This window comes from Peromyscus eremicus, chromosome 7 (genome assembly GCF_949786415.1).
Source record: "Peromyscus eremicus chromosome 7, PerEre_H2_v1, whole genome shotgun sequence".
NCBI classification, from domain to species: domain Eukaryota; kingdom Metazoa; phylum Chordata; class Mammalia; order Rodentia; family Cricetidae; genus Peromyscus; species Peromyscus eremicus.
Genome location: NC_081422.1, coordinates 113,559,130 through 113,577,760, shown reverse-complemented (window position 1 = coordinate 113,577,760; position 18,631 = coordinate 113,559,130). Strand labels below are relative to the sequence as shown.

The following is an 18,631-nucleotide window of genomic DNA, read 5'->3' as shown; positions in this document are numbered from 1 at the left end:
ACTTCTGAGGTTGTCCTTGGTGGCCATATGAGCAGAAAGCAGAGCTCATTATGGGCTGGGAGAGAGATGATCATAGTAAAGACAAAATAACTCCAGAGGTCCAGTCCTGCACACTGGGTTCCTCCTGGGAAGACGGAGAGCTTTTGGGGTGTCCTGCCTGTTACGTTTTCCTCTGCCTTGCCTCCCTAAGGTTGTGGTCAATGCCCTCATCAGCGCCATACCCGCCATTCTCAATGTCCTGCTGGTCTGCCTCATTTTCTGGCTCATATTTTGCATCCTGGGAGTAAATTTTTTTTCTGGGAAATTTGGAAGATGCATTAATGAGACAGATATAAATGAATACATCAGTCACATCAAAATTCAAAACCGAAGCCAATGTGAAGGTAGCAAATACTTGTGGAAGGTCCCGAAAGTCAACTTTGACAATGTGGCGAATGCCTACCTCGCTCTGCTGCAAGTGGTAAGTGCTGGGGAGAGAAAACTTGGGAGACTGATCAGTCACTGATCAGACTCCACTGAGACTGGATTCTAGTCCTATTCTCAGAGGTGGCATGGGGTGGGGCAGCCTCTTTGGGAATTAGTTTTCATGGAGAGTGTCTAGTCTAGTTACTTTTCTCATTTCTTTGACAAACTAGTTGACACGTTAGTCACTGTTCTGTTGCTATGCTAAAATGCTCAACAAAAATCAAGCTAGGGAAGAGGTTTTATTTTAGCTTATAGCTCCAAAGGGCATCCAGTCCATCACAGAGGAATGCGTGGTGGGGGGATTCAAATGCTGGATGATCACATTTCATCTGCACACAGGAGGGGAGGCAGGCTACAAATCTCAAAGCCTGTCCCCAGTGACACACTTCTTTCAGCAAGGGCCCACCTCCTTAAGGTCTATAGCTGCACCAACAGGTGGGGCCCAGTGTTCAAACACAAGCCTGCGAAAGTAGGGGGGTGGGGGGAGGGTGGGGCATTTCTCATTTAACCACAGCACCTGAAAGCAACTCAAGGCAGGTTAGTTTTGCCCGTGGTTTGAGGGACTAGACCACCGTGGTGGGGAAGATGTGGTGGTGAGAATTCTCGAGATGTGGCAGTGGGAACGTGAGGTCACTGGTCATACTGGCTCTACAGTCAGGAAGTGAAGCAAAAAGAGATGGATCTGGGTGCTCAGATCGCCTTTTTCTTTTTACTCACTTCGGGCCTCCAGACTGTGGGATAGTGCCACCTTCACTCAGGATGAATCTTCTCCTCTCAATTAAACCTCCTCAGAAACACCTTTACCACATGCCCCAATGTGTGTCTCCTAGGTGATTTCACAGCCAGTCGATTTGACAATGAAGATCAGCCATCACACATAGTAATACCCCTTTCAGGGTCTATTCAGCTTGCCTTGTCTTTCATGGTATCTCGCTCGCTGTTCAGAACACCTGCCAGAGAGGAGGATCCTTCGGTGCAGGCCATGACATTCTCAACAGCTCTCTTTTCAAGCTACAGCAGCCAGGTGTCAGGCAGGTAGCACAACCATGTGCTATCAGAAAGACCCTTCCCAAGCAACCTACAGTGTAGAAATTTATTTTGTTTAAAACTCATTAGTCTTGGGGGAATGAAGAAGAAAGAGAAAATGTTCAGCATCCCCCTCCTGTCCTTCCCACTGTTCTTTTGTGAGGAACTCTCTTTGGGGCAGGATGGACACCTGCCCAAGGGTTTGGCAAGCTTTTGCAGGGCACGCATCTGTCGAAAAAGTCTACAGCTGTGTCTGTTTTTCTACTTCTGTTTCAGGCAACATACAAGGGCTGGCTGGACATTATGAATGCTGCTGTTGATTCCAGAGGGGTGAGTCAATGTCTCACTATGTTCTAGAATGGTATGCTCAAACCAGAGATGATATGAGAACACAGACAGCCCCAGCTTCCTGCATGATGGCTTTATTATTCCAGATCCTCTGTCTTGTTCTTCTGGAGGCAAAATGATGGTATAGATATTGCCTGATAAAAAGAGCTCTAATGTATTCTGCTGAGTCTGACATCCCAGGATTCCATAGAATCCAACATTTCCTCTGCATGGCAAGAGAAGAAATGAAAACCACTCACTTAGGAAATGGGGCTCCTAATAGGAACAAGACAATCACATGTGTCCTGGATTTCCATTGCTGTGATAGAACTCTGGCCAAACCAACTTGGGGGAGGAGGAGGGTTTTTGTTTGTTTTTTAGTCTTATAGGTTAAAGGCTATCACCGAGAGAAACCAGGTCAGGAGCTCAAGGCAGGAACCTGGGAGCATGAACTGAAGCAGAGACCCCAGAGAAAAACTGGCTTACTTCCTGTTCTTCTTAGGGTTACCATTGCTGTGGAAACTCCCTGACCAAAAGGGGAGAAAAGGGTTTGTTTCGCTTACCTATCACAGTCCATCAAGGGGAGAAACGAAAGTAGGAACTTAAGTCAGACAGGAACCTGGAGGCAGGAGCTGATGAAGAGGCCGTGGAGGGTGCTTCCTACTGGCTTGCTCTCCATGGTGTTCTCAGCTTGCTTTCTTATAGCACCCAGGACCACCCCCTCCCTCAGTCCAGGGGGAGCACCACCCATAATTCGCTGTGTGCTACAGTTTGTCTGCAGCCCCATCTTATGGAAACATTTCTCAATTGCAGCTCCCTCCTCTCCAGTGACTCTAGTGTGTGTCAAGTCGATGTAAAACTAGCACACTTCCTCTGGCTTGCTCAGCCATGTTCCTTATATAACTTGGGTCCACCTGCCTAGGGGTAGGTCCTCCTGCATCAATTAGGAATGAGGAAAATGCTCTCTAGACTTTCCCCCAGGCTAATCTGACAGAAGCCATTGTCAGTTGAGGTTCCCTCTTCCCAGGTGACATTAGTTTGTGTCAAGTTGACAGAGACTAAGCAAGGTACCCCAACTTCCTCTAGCTTATCTCCAAGTGATGGAGAGCAGGAAACCACCTTTCAAAGTCTGCTTGTCCTAACCATGGGGAAGCATTAAGACTGAGCTAAACTGGAGCAAAGGAGTAACTTCTCATGACTTCAGGCTCATTGGGGAGTAAAGGCGGTGATTGCCAACTGTGGAGTTTCAGTGAAAGAGAAAGTGAGCATTGAGTCCTAAAGCTGGAAATGCACTCAGCAGTCCAGTCTGTTTCCTGTTCCTCATTTGGTTCAGTTGACGGACTGGAAGGGCATTCCCCGGAGCTGGACAGTGAACAGACAATTGAGTCAAGAATGGAAGCAGTGGGGGAAGTTTTCTTAGTTTCTTATCATGACACATGTGTGGCTACTGTAATTGGGGAACCTCAGAGTTGATGCCTGAGATGAGGTGAGGGCTGCAGACAGGTGGACTGGGAACAGGAGAGATGCAGTGCTGAGGGAGGAGAGTGTGCATGGATGTTTCATCAGTTTCACAGACTGGCATTTGTATGTGGATAATGCACAGCAACAAATCACTAGCTTAATTCTCAGTACATTAATAAAGCCTCATTCCTGGAAAGCCAAAGCTAATAGTAGATACTTAGCTGTTAATGTTATAATTTATTGTAATATTTAAATCACATAATTACATATGCCATATGTAATTTAAATTTTTTATTGTTTGTGTTTGTGTGTATGATATGTGTGTATGATTGAGGACCAGAGTTCGGATCCCCAGAATCCACATAGGTGCTGGGTTGGCATGGGAACTTTCTCTGCCTATAATTCCAGTACTTGGAGATGGGAGCTCAGGAGCAAGTGGGCTAGACAGACTAGCTATACTGGTGAGATCTGGGTTCAAATGAGAGACTCTGCCTAAGGTAGTGAGGCCTGGAAAGATGGTTCAGTGGGTAATTTGCCATTAAGCTGAGTTTGATCCCTCTGACCCACATGGTGGAAGGAGAGAACCAACCAACTCCTGCAAGTTGTCCTGGTCTCCATATACATACTATGGCGTACACACACACACACACACACACACACACACACACACATACACACACACACACACACGCACACACACGCACACACAGAGGGGGGAGGGGTAGATAAATAAATAAAATTTAAAAGCACATGCACAACACATGTGAACAAGCACATACAGATGCATGTGTAACATACATGTACTTAGGTAGATAGATAGATAGATAGATAGATAGATAGATAGATAGATAGATAGATGAAGTGAGAAAACTGGCTGAGAAGGATCTTGAGTGGTTTCAAACATGCCCTGAGCTGGGAAAACATGCTTGTCATCAGCTACTGACCACATAGGAGCTCACTCACTCACTTATTCATCTGCATGTTCATCCATGTGTCTTGAGAATCTACTCTCAGAAGGTGTGCCAGGTGCTGGCCATGTGTGAGAAGACACAGCCACAGTCAGAGTGTGACATCTGGGGTGTGTGGAACAGTGGTGGAGTCTGGTTACCTCTTTTTAAGGTGGTTGTGTCCAGTGCTGGGACATCCTCAATGGTGTATCCATACAGACATTTGGGAGACTTTCAAAAGACAATTCCTTCCCTCTTTTCATCCCTTAATGCTTCTCATTGTTTGGGAGAAAAGCTCTAACATCCTGCCTCCTATCCCCCCACTTTGTGCACCTTGAGCTAAGCAAGGGACCAAACCAGAGGCGCCCAGCGGTTCACAGCTGCCAGCAAGATGCTATGTGGTTAAACTTGCCGGGGAAATCCACTCAGGTCTTCTGGACAAGGCAGCTAGGGTGGCTTGAATTTTCAGTAATCGTTTTTCTCTTATTAAAATGTCCCCAACAGAAAGATGAGCAGCCGAGCTTTGAGGCGAATCACCTTGCATATCTTTACTTCGTGGTTTTTATCATCTTTGGTTCATTCTTCACCCTGAACCTCTTCATTGGTGTTATTATTGACAACTTCAATCAGCAGCAGAAAAAGATAAGTGTGCATGCTGGCCCAGCTGGGCTGTCTCACCCAGTTCTGCCAAGGTTTTGAGGGAATGTCATTCTCATGGAGAAGGCTGTTCAGGGCAGCCAATCCGATCTACTCAAGAGCAGCCAGGGATCCTGCCTTCTCTAGCCTGAAGAAGACCAGAGTGGTCTTCTCAAAGCTAAGGGCAGGGAATCTGGATTCTGCTCAGACATGGCATTTGAGCTCTGTCTTAATTCAGATTATTATTGTTGAGTTTCAGGCTGCTGCTAATTGGCCCTGAAGAAACTAGTAACTAGCATGATTAGCATGTGTGACATTGCAGTCATATATCAACAACATCTCAAGAGTATTTTGTTATGCACAATAAAGAAAAAGGCTTTCCTCTCTGAGTTGTTGTGTCCTGGCTCCCACCAGCTTGAGGAGGTCTCCTTAAGCTGCTCTGACAGATGACCAGGAGAGGCGAGCTAGGCAGGCTCCCATCCCAGACAGCAACAATCTGATATTTCTTTTTCTGATCCTGAAAACCTCTGGAGCTCTGGACTAACACTGCAAATTCAGAAAAATAAAAGACAGTTTAGATTCCTCTACATCAGTCATCAAATGATGACCACTTTAGACAATGCCTCACCATTTTGGCATAATTTGGAATAATCTTCTTCAGTTAAAAAAAGCAAAAAAAATTTTTAATGTGTGCTGGTATGCCTGTGTACCTCATGTGTGTAGTACCCATGGAGGCCAGAAGAGGATGTCAGATTCCCTGGAACTGGAGTTACAGATGGTTGTGAACCACCACATGGGTGCTGGGAATTGAACCCAGGTCCTCTTTAAAAGCAACCAGTGCTCTTAATCACTGAGCCATTTCTCCAGCCAACTTCTTAACCATATATATATATATATATACTGGGATTATTTTATACTTTTAATTTTGAGGTGTATGACCTCATTAGTCATAGCCTATTTTATAAAATCATTTTAAGAATTTTCAGGGCTGGAGAGATGACTCTGTGGGTAGGAATGTTTGCTGTGCAACTATGAAGACCTGAGTTCAAATCCCCATCCCCATGTAAAGGGCTGGGCACAGCTCCCACATGCCTGTAACTCTAGTGCTGTGGGGCACAGGGACAAGAGGGCCTCTGGGACTTGCTGGCTTCCAGCCTAGCTCCAGGTTCAGTGAGAGACCCTGCTGCAGGGGAAGAAGGTGGAGAGGGGTAGGGCAAGACACACAATGTCTTTTTCTGGCCTCTGCACACACAAGGATGTACATACCTGTATACACACACACAAGCACACACAGGAGCTGAACTATAGACCATAATTTCTCCGATTGTTTGTCTCTTTTTTTACTGGTTAAGTCATTTCTACATTTCTTCCTGGCTTGACCAATCATGAGCATTCTTAAAATTCTGGTTATCTCTGATTATTTTCTTAGTATAAGTTCCTGTAATGAAAACATCAGAGATGTTGCCCAGGGACCTTCCAGACGGAGACTGCCTTGCACTGAGTCTCACCATCTGCTCATTTACAGTCTCTTTCCTAGACAGATGCACAAAGTGTCTCATGCTTTTCTGCTCCTTTCTCTGCTCAGTAGTGAGGTTCATGCCTTGTTACAGACCAGTGGTCCTAACTACTAGTAAGGACCATCTGTTCACTTCTTTTGGCTATTTTAAAGACAAATTGTCATCCTTTTCTTATATATATCCAATCTACTAAGTCTATTTTGTGACTTTCTTCTTATATTGTGTGTGTGTGTGTGTGTGTGTGTGTGTGTGTGTGTGTATACTTGTGTACATGTATGTGGAAGTTGGAGGTTGACACTGGGATCTTCCCAGTATCTCTCCACCTTATTTTTTTGAGGCAGAGTCTCTCTCTCATTGAACTGGAACTTACTGATTTGTCCCTAGGTGTCCGCCTGTCTTTGCCTCCCCAGTGCTGGGATTACAGGCATATGCTGCCACATTCAGCTTTTGTATGCTTTATTTTTTCAGTGTTGAGATGACACCCACAGCCTTGTCCATGCTAGGCAAGTGCTCTACCACTTAGCCACAACACCCAGCCCCATGGGCTTTTTATGTGGGTCCCAGGGGTCACACTCAGGTTCTCATTCTTGCACACCAGGTACTTCACTCACTGAGCCATCCCCCCTTCCCACATTTTTGCATTAACTTTTTTTTTTTTAACTTAGAGACTTGAGTATTTTTGTGGAATCAAACTCCCCCTTTGGGCTTTCTTTTCTTTGAGAACATAAGGTGGGTTCCCAGCCCCTCTGCTCAGCGTTTGCTCTTTGGTTGTTGTAACTATGCTAAGGCTCTTCTACATTTTTCCATTGGCCTCTTCTGATTCATCTGAACATCACCTTGCTGTTGACTAACCTCAGCATCTGCAGGAAGTCCTGTGCTGCTGGGGCACAGCCTCACTGAGTCGGCTGTGCAGGGAGGAGGAGTGACTTTGGGTCCCCTCTGTAATGCTGGTCCTGATTGCAATCAATACCAGCAATTTGGATGTCAGCCTTGCGGCTTCGACTTAACCCCACAGCTGGGAAGCCTTTTGTGGATCACACCGTAGCATCTTTTTGTTTTATTATTATTTTTTTTTTATTTTGGAAAATTTCAAGTGTATAAGAATATTCTAGAGTGAACCTAAAACACCCAGCACCCAGCGTAACATTTAATACTGAAGAACATCCTCCTGCCAGAGACACCCCCATAGACTCCTACTGTGGGATTCATTTCATTATAAATATTTCAAAACATATGTTTTTTTTTTATCACAGAAAAACAAAGAACAGTCCCAGGAAGAGTTAAATTTTGGAGTCTGCTGTTTTTTATCGATTATTTTTTTGAGACAGGGTTTCACAATGAAGCCCAGGTTGGTCTCAAACTTTTTTTTCAAACTTGTTTTAAACGTCATTTATTATTATTATTATTATTATTATTATTATTATTATAGTACATGTGCATGGTATACTGGGGTATATGGAACATGTAGAAATCAGAGGGCAGCTTTGTGGAATCAGTTCTCTCCTTCAATCTTTATGTGGGTTCTGGGGATTGAACTCAGGTCTCCAGGCTTGTGAGGCAGAGTCAGGCTCCTTCACCTGCTGAGCCCTCTTGCTTACACCCATATGTCTGGTTTCAAACATAACCACAACAATGTCACTATATTACCCAAAAAACTTCACATGAATTCTTCAAATTCATCAAGTTGTCTCTATTCAGGTGTCATACGCCATTTTAATTTTCTTTAGTAAGATAGTCAATGCTGCTGCTATTATTATTATTATTATTATTATTATTATTATTGTTGTTGATATTTTGAGACAGGCTAGCCTGGAACTCACAGGGTAGCTCAGGCTGGCCTCCTTCTGCCTCAGCGCCCAACTACCAGGATTACATACACAAGCTACCTACCATGTGTGGCTTTATTTTTCTAAGTTAGTATACAAAATAATGAACTTCATTTTGGCAAATTTTTTGGGGTGTGTTTCTGTATGTGGTTAGCGTGTATGACTCCTTTATGTCTCTAGCTCTACTAATTAGTTGTTTTTTTTTTAATCTTAGAGAGACTAATAGTGACTAAAAGTTTTTCAGTCTTGTTTATCTTTTCAAAGAACCAAGTCCCAGTTTCTTCACTTCTTTGCATTCTTCTCTTACTGTCCATTTCATTAATTGCTGTCATGACCCACTTTATCTCTTCCCATCTTCTGATTTGTCCTTGTTTTTCTAAGTCCTTTGGGCAGAGACATCCTTAAGTTCTTCACCTGAGATCACTGACTTTTTTTAAAAAAATGTAAACACTCACAGATATCTTTAATTTTCCTGATTTATTAATTTTTACCTTTTTATTTGTTTCTTTATATTAAAGTTTTGGGCCCAAATCAGAATTCGGATAAAACAAGTCCCTTTTACTTGGCAGCATTTCTGTGTCTGAGTGACAGGAAGACACAGGTTTAAGATGGACCCTCTTCCCTCTGTCTGCACCGGCCAGTTTGCTCATGAATGCTGGGAGTTTTCAAAACCATGTTCTGGTACAGGCACTGTCATTGTTTCTAGGTCTTTCCAGAGAAAGAGAGAGAGAGAGAGAGAGAGAGAGAGAGAGAGAGAGAGAGAGAGACAGAGAGAGACAGAGAGAGACAGAGACAGAGACAGAGACAGAGAAAGAGAGAGAGAGCTACTTCAAGTTCAAAGCTACAAGGAAATACAGATGTAGAAACAGGTGTCTAATGGTTCACTTCCCCTCTTTTCTGATGTGTTTTCTCTTTTCTGCACTGAGAAACTTGGTCTCAAGAGCACAGGGGATGATGAAAAATTAAAATTTCTATAGGTAGGGAGCTACAGAAATGGCTCAGAGGCCAAGAACATGCATAGCTCTTGCAGAGGACCAGCGTTTGGTTTCCAGCACCCAGGTTGAACAGCTCACAACTGTCTTTAACTCCAGCTCTAGGGCATTAGATTCCCTTTTCTGGCCTCTGTAGGCAACTGTACTCACATTAACATACCCACACACAAGCATACATACAACATAATTTAAAACAAAAATAAATATTTTAAATATACAGGTACTCATTGTCTTTATCCCAAGCATATGTATTACAGTCTTAGGAAGTCAAGCTGACACTATTATAATGAATATGATTTACTTCTGCCCAGCATCCAAAAGCAACCAGGTAACTAGGCTGATTTTTAGAACTGTATAAGCTTGGTCCACACAAGAAAATTCAAACCCAAGCCCAGTAGATACGAGCCTGCAGTCAAATGATTGGAGAAGAGCAGCATTTTACTGCTAGTGGGAACTGAGTCTTTTGTTGGCTTTCATTGTCTGGGGACACTTTCCTTCCCTTTAAAAAAAGATGTTATTTTTATTTGTGTATGTGTGTGTGTGTGTGTGTGTGTGCGCGTGCATGCGTGCGTGTGTGTGTGTGTGTGTGTGTGTGTGTGTGTATACAAGCACATGAGTGCAGTGCCTGAAGAGGCCAGAAGAGGGCATGGGATCCACTGGAGCTGGAGTTACAGATGGTTGTGAGCTGTCTGATGTCAGCTCTGGGAGCCAAGGAGCCAAGCAAGAGCAGTTCACTCTTAACCATTGAACCATCTCTCCAGCCTCCAGCAGTGGCTTTGGGACAAACTCACCATTTTGTTTCTTATCTCTTAATTTTCAGAGCCTGGACACTTTCTTTTCTTTTCTATTTTTTCCCCCAAAAAGTTCAGTTACATGTTTCTAAAGAATTCTGTTCTATTTCATCTGATATTTCTAGATTTTTTTGTTCCATGAATTTCTAGAAATGAAAATCCTAGCTTGTTTTCCTTATTAGTAGTGAAAATATTTAAAACTCATATGTTTTTTCTTAAGAATTGTTCTGGGAAGATTTTAATTAACTTTTAGTAGAAATGTTACATTAATTATTTAAGATAATTTCAGTACTATTTTTATAGCATTTTCTCTCTCTTTTTAAAATTTCACCCAGTTGTCTGTGCATATGATTGTGGGTTCATGTTAACTAACATGTTCATCCACGTCTGTAACAAGCTTTAGTCACACCCCCTTCCTCCTTTACCCCCCTTCCCTGCATCTCCTTCCTCTTCTATAGAATTTTATTCCAAGGTTTTTGTTGCTAATTACTAGTAGAGAAGTCTAATATAGCATATTTTCTATTATGTTTTAATTTATGCAAGCTGAACTGTATTTAGTTTTTAAAAAGATTGTATAAAGAAAATGTAAACTTTATGTTCTAAAAAGTGAGCTATAACTGATTGAAATGACCTTATTTCTCTTTTATCCCTTATTTTAAAATCAATTTTCCTTCTGGTCTCTGAGTCAATATTCTTTCAATTCCCTTTGGAATATGAACTATTGATAAAAGTGACATGCAACTTTAAAATTATTTCTAAAAATTCAGGACTTGATTCACAAACATATCTAGTGGTAACTAACTAGCTGTTGATCTCTCCGTGTACTTAGGCTAGCGGTAACTAACTAGCTGTTGATCTCTCTGTGTACTTAGGTGGTCAAGATATTTTTATGACAGAAGAACAGAAGAAGTACTACAATGCAATGAAAAAGTTAGGAACCAAAAAACCTCAAAAACCCATCCCAAGGCCACTGGTGAGAGCACCTGACACTAAATACACGCATTGGATGCAAGATTGTGAGGGGCACAGGTTTCTAAAAAAAAAAAAAAATCTCCTGTTAACTTTAAAGGAAGTATTCCTTTTATTGTTTTCAAATTATTTGTGTAAATGTGTCTGTGTCTGAATGTTCATGTGAGTGCAGTGCTTACAGAGGCCAGAAGAGGGCATCAGATCCCCCAGAGCAGAGGTTAAAGGCAATTGTGAGCCACTTGACACAGATGCTTAGGAACTGAACTCTGGTCCTTTGTAAGAGTAGTATACATTCCTAACCACTTAGCCATCTCTCCAGGCCCCTAGGATCTTTAAAATATTTATATGTGTTATCTTAGAACGTAAAAAAAAAAAAGCCAAGATGCACCCAAGTCCTTAGGAAAATTAGACATGCATATTCATTACAAAGAGCCTGAACAATACATTTATTTTCTTTGACACAGGGTCTCTCTGTAGCTCTGGCTGGTCTGGAACTCATTATGTAGACCAGGCCACCTTGAACTCATAGAGACCCTCCTGCCTCTGTTTCTCAAGTGCTTGGGATTAAAGACATACATTACTACAACCAGCTAAAATAAATCTTAAAAAATTGAAAACTTTAAAAAAAAAAAAAAAAGGAACTCATGTTCAACATCACCTCCAGTCAGCCTATGAAACAATCAGTTCTCCATCTTTAGCAATTGTTGGGCTGGGACGCTGTTTTTCTAGCCTATTCCAACCAGAACTAACAACTAACATTTGAGAATTACTTTAATGCAGAGTTTTGCTGAAGTTCTAATTATTCTAAATGGAAACAGAGCCTTGGAAATGTCTGTTCCATTTTTGTCCAAGATAAGTAGATGTTCTCTGCATTCTTCTCTTAGGTAAATGCAGATATGGACATTGAGGCTTATCTTTATATTGTTGAAGCCTACATGAGCTGTTTTATACCAGCTTCACACCACCGTCCATCACACCACCGTCCATCACACCACCGTCCATCACACCACTGTCCATCATATCATAGTCCATCACACCACCCAAGTTGTATTGCTCCTGAGGATATTTTTGATTTCTGTTTTTGTTTTAAAGTAGAATTAAAAGAAAAGCCTAAGCACATTAAAAACAGTCACCCAATTGAATTTGAAACAAAGTAACAATGGGAGGCTGTAAGAATTTCTTGTCCTTTGAAAGGGGTCTGTGTATATTTCAAGGAACTGCCTTCATTGTAAGAGAAAATATATTTTGTTGTTTAATGGCATAATTTTATTCTTTCTTTTTCTTCCTCAGAACAAATGCCAAGCCTTTGTGTTTGACCTGGTTACAAGCCAAGTCTTTGATGTCATCATTTTGGGTCTTATTGTCCTAAATATGGTTATCATGATGGCTGAATCTGAAGGCCAGACCAAACAAGTGAAGGAAACCTTTGATATTCTCAACATAGCCTTTGTGGTCATCTTTACCATAGAGTGTCTCATCAAAATCTTTGCTTTGAGGCAGTACTACTTCACCAATGGCTGGAATTTATTTGATTGTGTGGTCGTGGTTCTTTCTATCATTAGTAAGTAAAACCAGTAGCCAGGACTTTCCAGGGTGAGGCAGAAATAAACCTAAAGATAATCTTTTGGAAGTGTGTCAAGCTTCTCCACAAAGCTACAGATTAGGCTTAATGTAGTATCTGGGAAGATGGGGGAGGGCTATGGAAGGCATGCCCTGCTGGGAAGTTGCCACAAGGCAATGATTTCCGTTTTCTTGACTGTGCACACAGTTGAATCCGCTTGTTCAATGAAAGGAAACAGTCTCTCCACTAACAGTTTTTGCAGTGGTTCCTGACATCTCAGGTGGGTGCTCTGGAATTCTACCTCTTCTGTGCCACTGTGAACCCTATCGGGCGGTTTGTGGTTTTAGGAGTCTGGCCATTGGTACCGATGTTGGTGCCTGTGTTCAAAACCCACAAGGGTACCAGAGCAGCTGTTGGACTACGTGACATCTCTGGGACTCCCTTGCCTCCCACTCAGGTGTCAAGACTGTCTCACATGATAAACAGTCTGTATTCTTTATCCTGAATCCTGTGTTTACAAGCCAGTGTGGGCTATACTTGTCTCAACTGCTTTGACTCCACTCACCAGCAAGCCTCTTTGTATAATCAGTGGGTTTTTCATAACCACAGACATGCTCCATAAACCATAAAACTTAACAGAAGAAAGATAATTATTATCGTATACTTTATTCTCTTCTTTTGTTTTCCTTTCTTTCTTACTTTTTTGGAAAATTTTTATTTTTTATCATTTTAAAATTATGTGTATGGGTGACCAAGGAGACCAAGGCCAAAGACATTGACTATCTGGATCTGGAGTTATAGGTTGTTGTAAAGCCCTGGTGCGGGGGCTGGTGACCAAGTGAACAACAGCAGGAGTTCACGCTCTTAATCTCCGGGCCATCTCTCCAGCCCTCTCTCTTACTTTCCCCTCCAGTGCTGAGAATCGGACTCAGCCTTGTGCGTGTTAAGCAAGCTTCCACATGGCTAAACCATTAGTTTATGGGAGCCTCTGAAGTTTGATTTTAACTAATCCATTAATTTGACGTTCTCTCTTATGTGAGGAGGAATGTTTAGATGGAGTCTCACTCTAGTCCAGGCTGATGTGGAATTCATCACATAGCTTAGGTTGGCCTCAAACTCATTTAACCCCCCTACTTCAGCCTCCCGAGCGCTCAGAGTATAGGCGTGAGCTGTCACCTCTGACTTAACTTCACTTTTTACGTTGTGTAGTGGGGGGAGGGGCAGCGGCAAGAGGCTTTCTCATAGTTCAGGATGCAACAAAGACAAGGAGAGCTGCATTTTACAGATGAGTGATTCAGTCCCATCTTGGAAAGGCTGCGTCACAGGTGTTAGAGCTGATTGTTCGGTTTCTCTTGCTACTAGGTGATGCCGATTGTCTCAGAGAGTCTGCCTGGGTTCAAAGCTGTGAGGTTTATGTAGATAGTTTAAATAGACCCACATATTGGTGGCAAAATAGACCTATGATCTTTATTAATCAGTCCCAATCACAAGTTCTGGTGAAACTGACATCAATAGAAGTTAGAGAATGGTGATCAGATGTGTGCAACCTCCCCACCCCCAAAGGGAGTGGTCATGAGCCCTTCTGCCCACATGCAAAGGGGCTCATCATTCTATCCCCCCTTCCAGCACATGCTGGGCATTGTGCAGCTTCTAGAAATATCTCTGAGATCCAACAGCTCCGGATGACTGAAGTCACACATGCTACTAGAAATTCTGCTCCAGCATAGGACAAATCTTCACATGAAGCCAAATTCTGTTCACTAGCGTGGGCAGAACTCCATGTACCTTTGTGTGTCCACATCCAACACCTGACCTCCACACCTTCCCAAGCTCCTTCCTCAGCTTTCACAGTCGTGCCAAATGAGTGTGAGTAGAAGTGAACCTCTCTCTAGGAGTTAGCAGTCCAATTGGTGAATAGGACTCACTCATTTTAGTTTGAACACCAAATCACGTGGCTCACAAAAGCTGTACTCAGAGAAGGGGCACATTCATACAGGCCTGATTAGTCCAGGAAGTAGTTAAGGCTAAGCCTGAAAGGGCCGGTGGTGCTGAGTTGACGCCATCACACCTTGTTAGGATCATCTGCTCACTTTTTCACACTCAGATGATGAGGTACCACTAGTGAATTCTCTGTAGTCATTAGGAGACTGGCAGAAACATTTCACTGTCGTGATCCCTAATGACCTCAGAGCGAGGGGAAAACCATGTCTACACAAGGCAAGCATGTTCCAGCCATTCTATAATATTTGGGCCAAAATGTAAACTCCTTAATACCCCCTGGCTCTTACCTGCTGAGCAGGCAAGGCAAGAACAGGGTGACATTTTAGGCCCAAATATTCATCAGTTTGTGCAAAGCTCTGTTTGGGACTCCATTTCTGGGGTGTCTACAACAGAGAACATGTCTCTCAACTGCATATGTAAGCTTTGTGAGTCTGGACACCTCAGTGATATCCTTGGAGTGAGCAGAATGTCAAACATGAGAGCTTAGTGGGCAGCTGTGGACTAAAGAGGAGCATCTCAGGCCACCACCTCCCTCCAGCTCCCCACCCCCACAGCGGCTAGTCTGTCTTCACCTGCAGAGGGCTGTATTGGAACCCTAGGTGATAAACACCTGTCCCTTCTGATAAACCTGGTTCTCTCAGATTCCACAATTTCTCTCTGTAGCTCAATCAAGGCTTAAGGCAAACTTCAGCAGAAATTTCTTCATGCACTCTGAAACACTCAATGTGTGAAAAAAAATGGCCTGTTTTCCATCTGCATTAAGTAAATAGGGAAAATCATGGTAGGTGTTGCCCCATGGGTAGCTAAAAAGAAAATGCAACATAGGTAATAACTCTTTATAAATTGCCCTATAGTTTCTTTACTTGTCTTCAATGGCATATGCCTCCCAGCCCCCATCTAAAGTCCCATCTATAATTGTATGGCCCTTAGAGATTGTTTTTCAAATTGAAACGCAGGTGGACATTTCTTAGTTTTGTATATAAATGACCAAGTGTGGATAACATGTTGGCCCCAGTGGGATTCTGAGGTGGAAGACTGGCTGGGTTCAAAACTGGAGTGCATGCTGGGAATTCACTGGTCCTCCCTCTCTAGGTACCTTGGTTTCTGGCCTGGAGCACAGTGACATTCCTTTCCCACCCACGCTCTTCAGAATCGTTCGCTTGGCGAGGATTGGCCGAATCCTCAGACTGGTTCGTGCCGCCCGAGGCATCAGGACACTCCTCTTCGCCTTGATGATGTCTCTCCCCTCTCTCTTCAACATTGGTCTGTTGCTCTTCCTGGTCATGTTCATTTATGCCATCTTTGGGATGAACTGTTTTTCCAAAGTGGAGCACGGCTCTGGAATCGATGACATCTTCAACTTCAAAACGTTTTCAGGCAGCATGCTCTGTCTCTTCCAGATAACCACTTCAGCTGGCTGGGATGCTCTCCTTAGCCCCATGCTGAATTCCAAAGCCTCCAACTCCTCCTCCCAAGACAACTGTCAGCAGCCACTGATAGCCATAATCTACTTCGTCAGTTACATCATTATCTCCTTTCTCATCGTGGTCAACATGTATATTGCCGTGATCCTAGAGAACTTCAATACGGCCACAGAAGAAAGCGAGGACCCTCTGGGTGAAGATGATTTTGAAATCTTCTATGAGATCTGGGAGAAGTTTGATCCCGAAGCAACACAGTTCATCCAGTACTCGGCCCTCTCTGACTTTGCCGATGCCCTGCCTGAGCCGTTGCGTGTGGCCAAGCCTAACAAGTTTCAGTTTCTAGTGATGGACCTGCCCATGGTGACTGGTGATCGCCTCCACTGCATGGATGTTCTCTTTGCCTTCACCACCAGGGTCCTCGGGAACTCTAGTGGCTTAGATACCATGAAGGCAATGATGGAGGAGAAGTTCATGGAGGCCAATCCTTTCAGAAAGTTGTACGAGCCCATTGTCACCACCACCAAGAGAAAGGAGGAGGAGCTATGCGCTGCTGTCATCCAAAGGGCCTTCCGAAAACACATGGAGAAGGTGATCAAGTTGAAGCTACGAGACAGGTCAAGTTCATCACACCAAACATTTTGCAATGGAGACTTGTCTAGCTTGGATATGGCCAAGGTCAAGGTTCACTATGACTGAGCCCTCACCTTCACCCCTACCTCACAGCCTCACAGCTTAGCCTCCAGCCTCTGAGCTCTAGGGAGCCATAGCTCAGCCTACGAATAAGCAGTGGACTCCCTGAACGAGCCATTCATTTGTTTTCTGTGCTAAAAGAGGTGATATATTAGTGTTCATTTAAAAATGATGCTCAAAGGGATTTAAGATAAGGCTACCCAGGAATCACTGGGGCTGGTTTAATGAAGAAAGACATGGAAAGGGCGCAAAAGACATCCACGGTAATGGTAGGCTTGAAATACAGTTCAAATTATGTAAATATAAAAGAATGAGAAGGAAAAAAAATCACATGAAAATCTTAGGTTGTGTTCTCGGTACATTTCCCAAGGTGTCTATTTAATTTTTCATGTCTCTTTTGCATGTTAAATGAAAAGTCAAAACCTGCAATAAGCAAATAGCTTGTTGAATTTGTCTCTACCAGCTCTAAGTATTTTGGGTGTATAGCTCAAACTGGAAGCATGATCTTGACTTGTCAGTTAGCACCATCTTTAGAAGCTCTGATCTCTGTCACAGGTGTCTAACAAATAAATAGATAAACAAAACATCCAGTTTGTGTTTCATTGGGACAGTGGGCTGAAATGTCCCTCTTGGTGGTGGTTGTGTAAGCTGTGGTTTAATATGGCCTGGAGCCAGCAATCTGTCAGGAAGGTGTTAGCAGTGGGTTCTTCTCAAGGAAGAGGCCTGTGTTTCAGCAGTCACAGGTTTCTGTGATGTGAATGTCCCCACCATGACTGGTTCCAAGGCACAAACACGGAAGTTACTGGATGAGGAGCTGGGAAGAAACACATGTATTAAATGCTCAAGAGCTAGCCCAATTGGCTCCAGCCCACCATTTCCTAGAACCAACAAGGAAGTCTGGTTGACTCTGGTTATAGTACCTACAGAGTTAGAGCTAGGGACTGGAGATGGCTGAGTTGGGAACTTGGTTGCTGGGCAGCCATGAGGACCTGAGTTTGATCCCCAGCACTCCTGGAACTATCAACTATGTAGGGGTGGTGACCCCCTAGAATCCCAGCACCGTAGAGAGACAGGGTGTGCTAGCTAGTTTTTATAGTTGACTTGACATAGCCTGGAGTTACTTGGGAAGAGGGAACTTTGAAGAATTGCCTCAATCGGATTGCTCTTTGGCCAGATCTGTGAGGAACTGTCTTGATGATGATTGATGTGGGAGTGTGGGTTTATTTCAGCTTCTGTCTCCAGGTAATAGTCCATGACTGAAGGAAGTCAAGGCAGGAACTGAAGCAGAGATCATGGAAGAGTGCTGTTCGCTGGTCTACCCACTGTGGAAAGCACCATCCCTAGGCAGGTGGGCCTGGGGTGTATAAAAAGATAGTCAAACATGAGCCAGAGGGTAGGCCAGTGAACAGCATTCTTCCATGATCTCTGCTTCAGTTCCTGCCTTGACCTCCTTCAGTCATGGACTATTACCTGGAGACAGAAGCTGAAATAAACCCGTACTCCCCCAAGTTGCCTTTGGTCATGGTGTTTATCACAGTGACAGAGAGCACTTCAACCCTTGGTACCCTGACAGGAAGAAGAAGGAGGCTCTTGCAGGACCAGGAATCTTTTGAGATGAGCCTTCCCATGAGGCTTCCCAAGCAGAACTGTAAAGACCATGAGGAAATCACCAGTTCTAAAGTCATGGTCAAGTTCTCCTTAGGATCCAGGTGGAAACTGATGGAGCGGGCTAGACAATGTCTCTGAGAGTGGGACCTTATAGATCCCTACCAAGGTTTCTCTTTTCATATAATATATTCTGATCACATTTCCCTCTTCCTCATCTTCTCCCAGATTCTCACCACCTTTTCACCCATCCAATTCCACACCTTCTTTCTCTCTCTCCCTTTAGAAAACAAACAGGAAAAAAAGAGAACAGAATAAACAAGAAAAAGCACACAAAAAATGAAAACGAAACACACACACAGAGACACACACACACACAATTGCGTGCACACA

The 18,631-nt window shown here is 43.4% G+C and overlaps 1 protein-coding gene across 1 annotated transcript in view; it reads left to right on the top strand.

The window, feature by feature from the left end:
- Positions 1 to 16,873, top strand: part of Scn11a (sodium voltage-gated channel alpha subunit 11) — a 72,303-nt gene extending 55,430 nt beyond the window's left edge. Inside the window, exons 21-26 of the mRNA XM_059267179.1 lie at positions 191 to 460; positions 1,768 to 1,821; positions 4,731 to 4,872; positions 10,861 to 10,961; positions 12,248 to 12,518; positions 15,612 to 16,873. Of these exons, the coding sequence (XP_059123162.1) occupies positions 191 to 460; positions 1,768 to 1,821; positions 4,731 to 4,872; positions 10,861 to 10,961; positions 12,248 to 12,518; positions 15,612 to 16,639 (1,866 nt within the window). The 3' untranslated portion in view covers positions 16,640 to 16,873. The remainder of the gene's footprint in view (positions 1 to 190; positions 461 to 1,767; positions 1,822 to 4,730; positions 4,873 to 10,860; positions 10,962 to 12,247; positions 12,519 to 15,611) is intronic.
- The last annotated feature ends 1,758 nt before the right edge of the window (positions 16,874 to 18,631 follow it).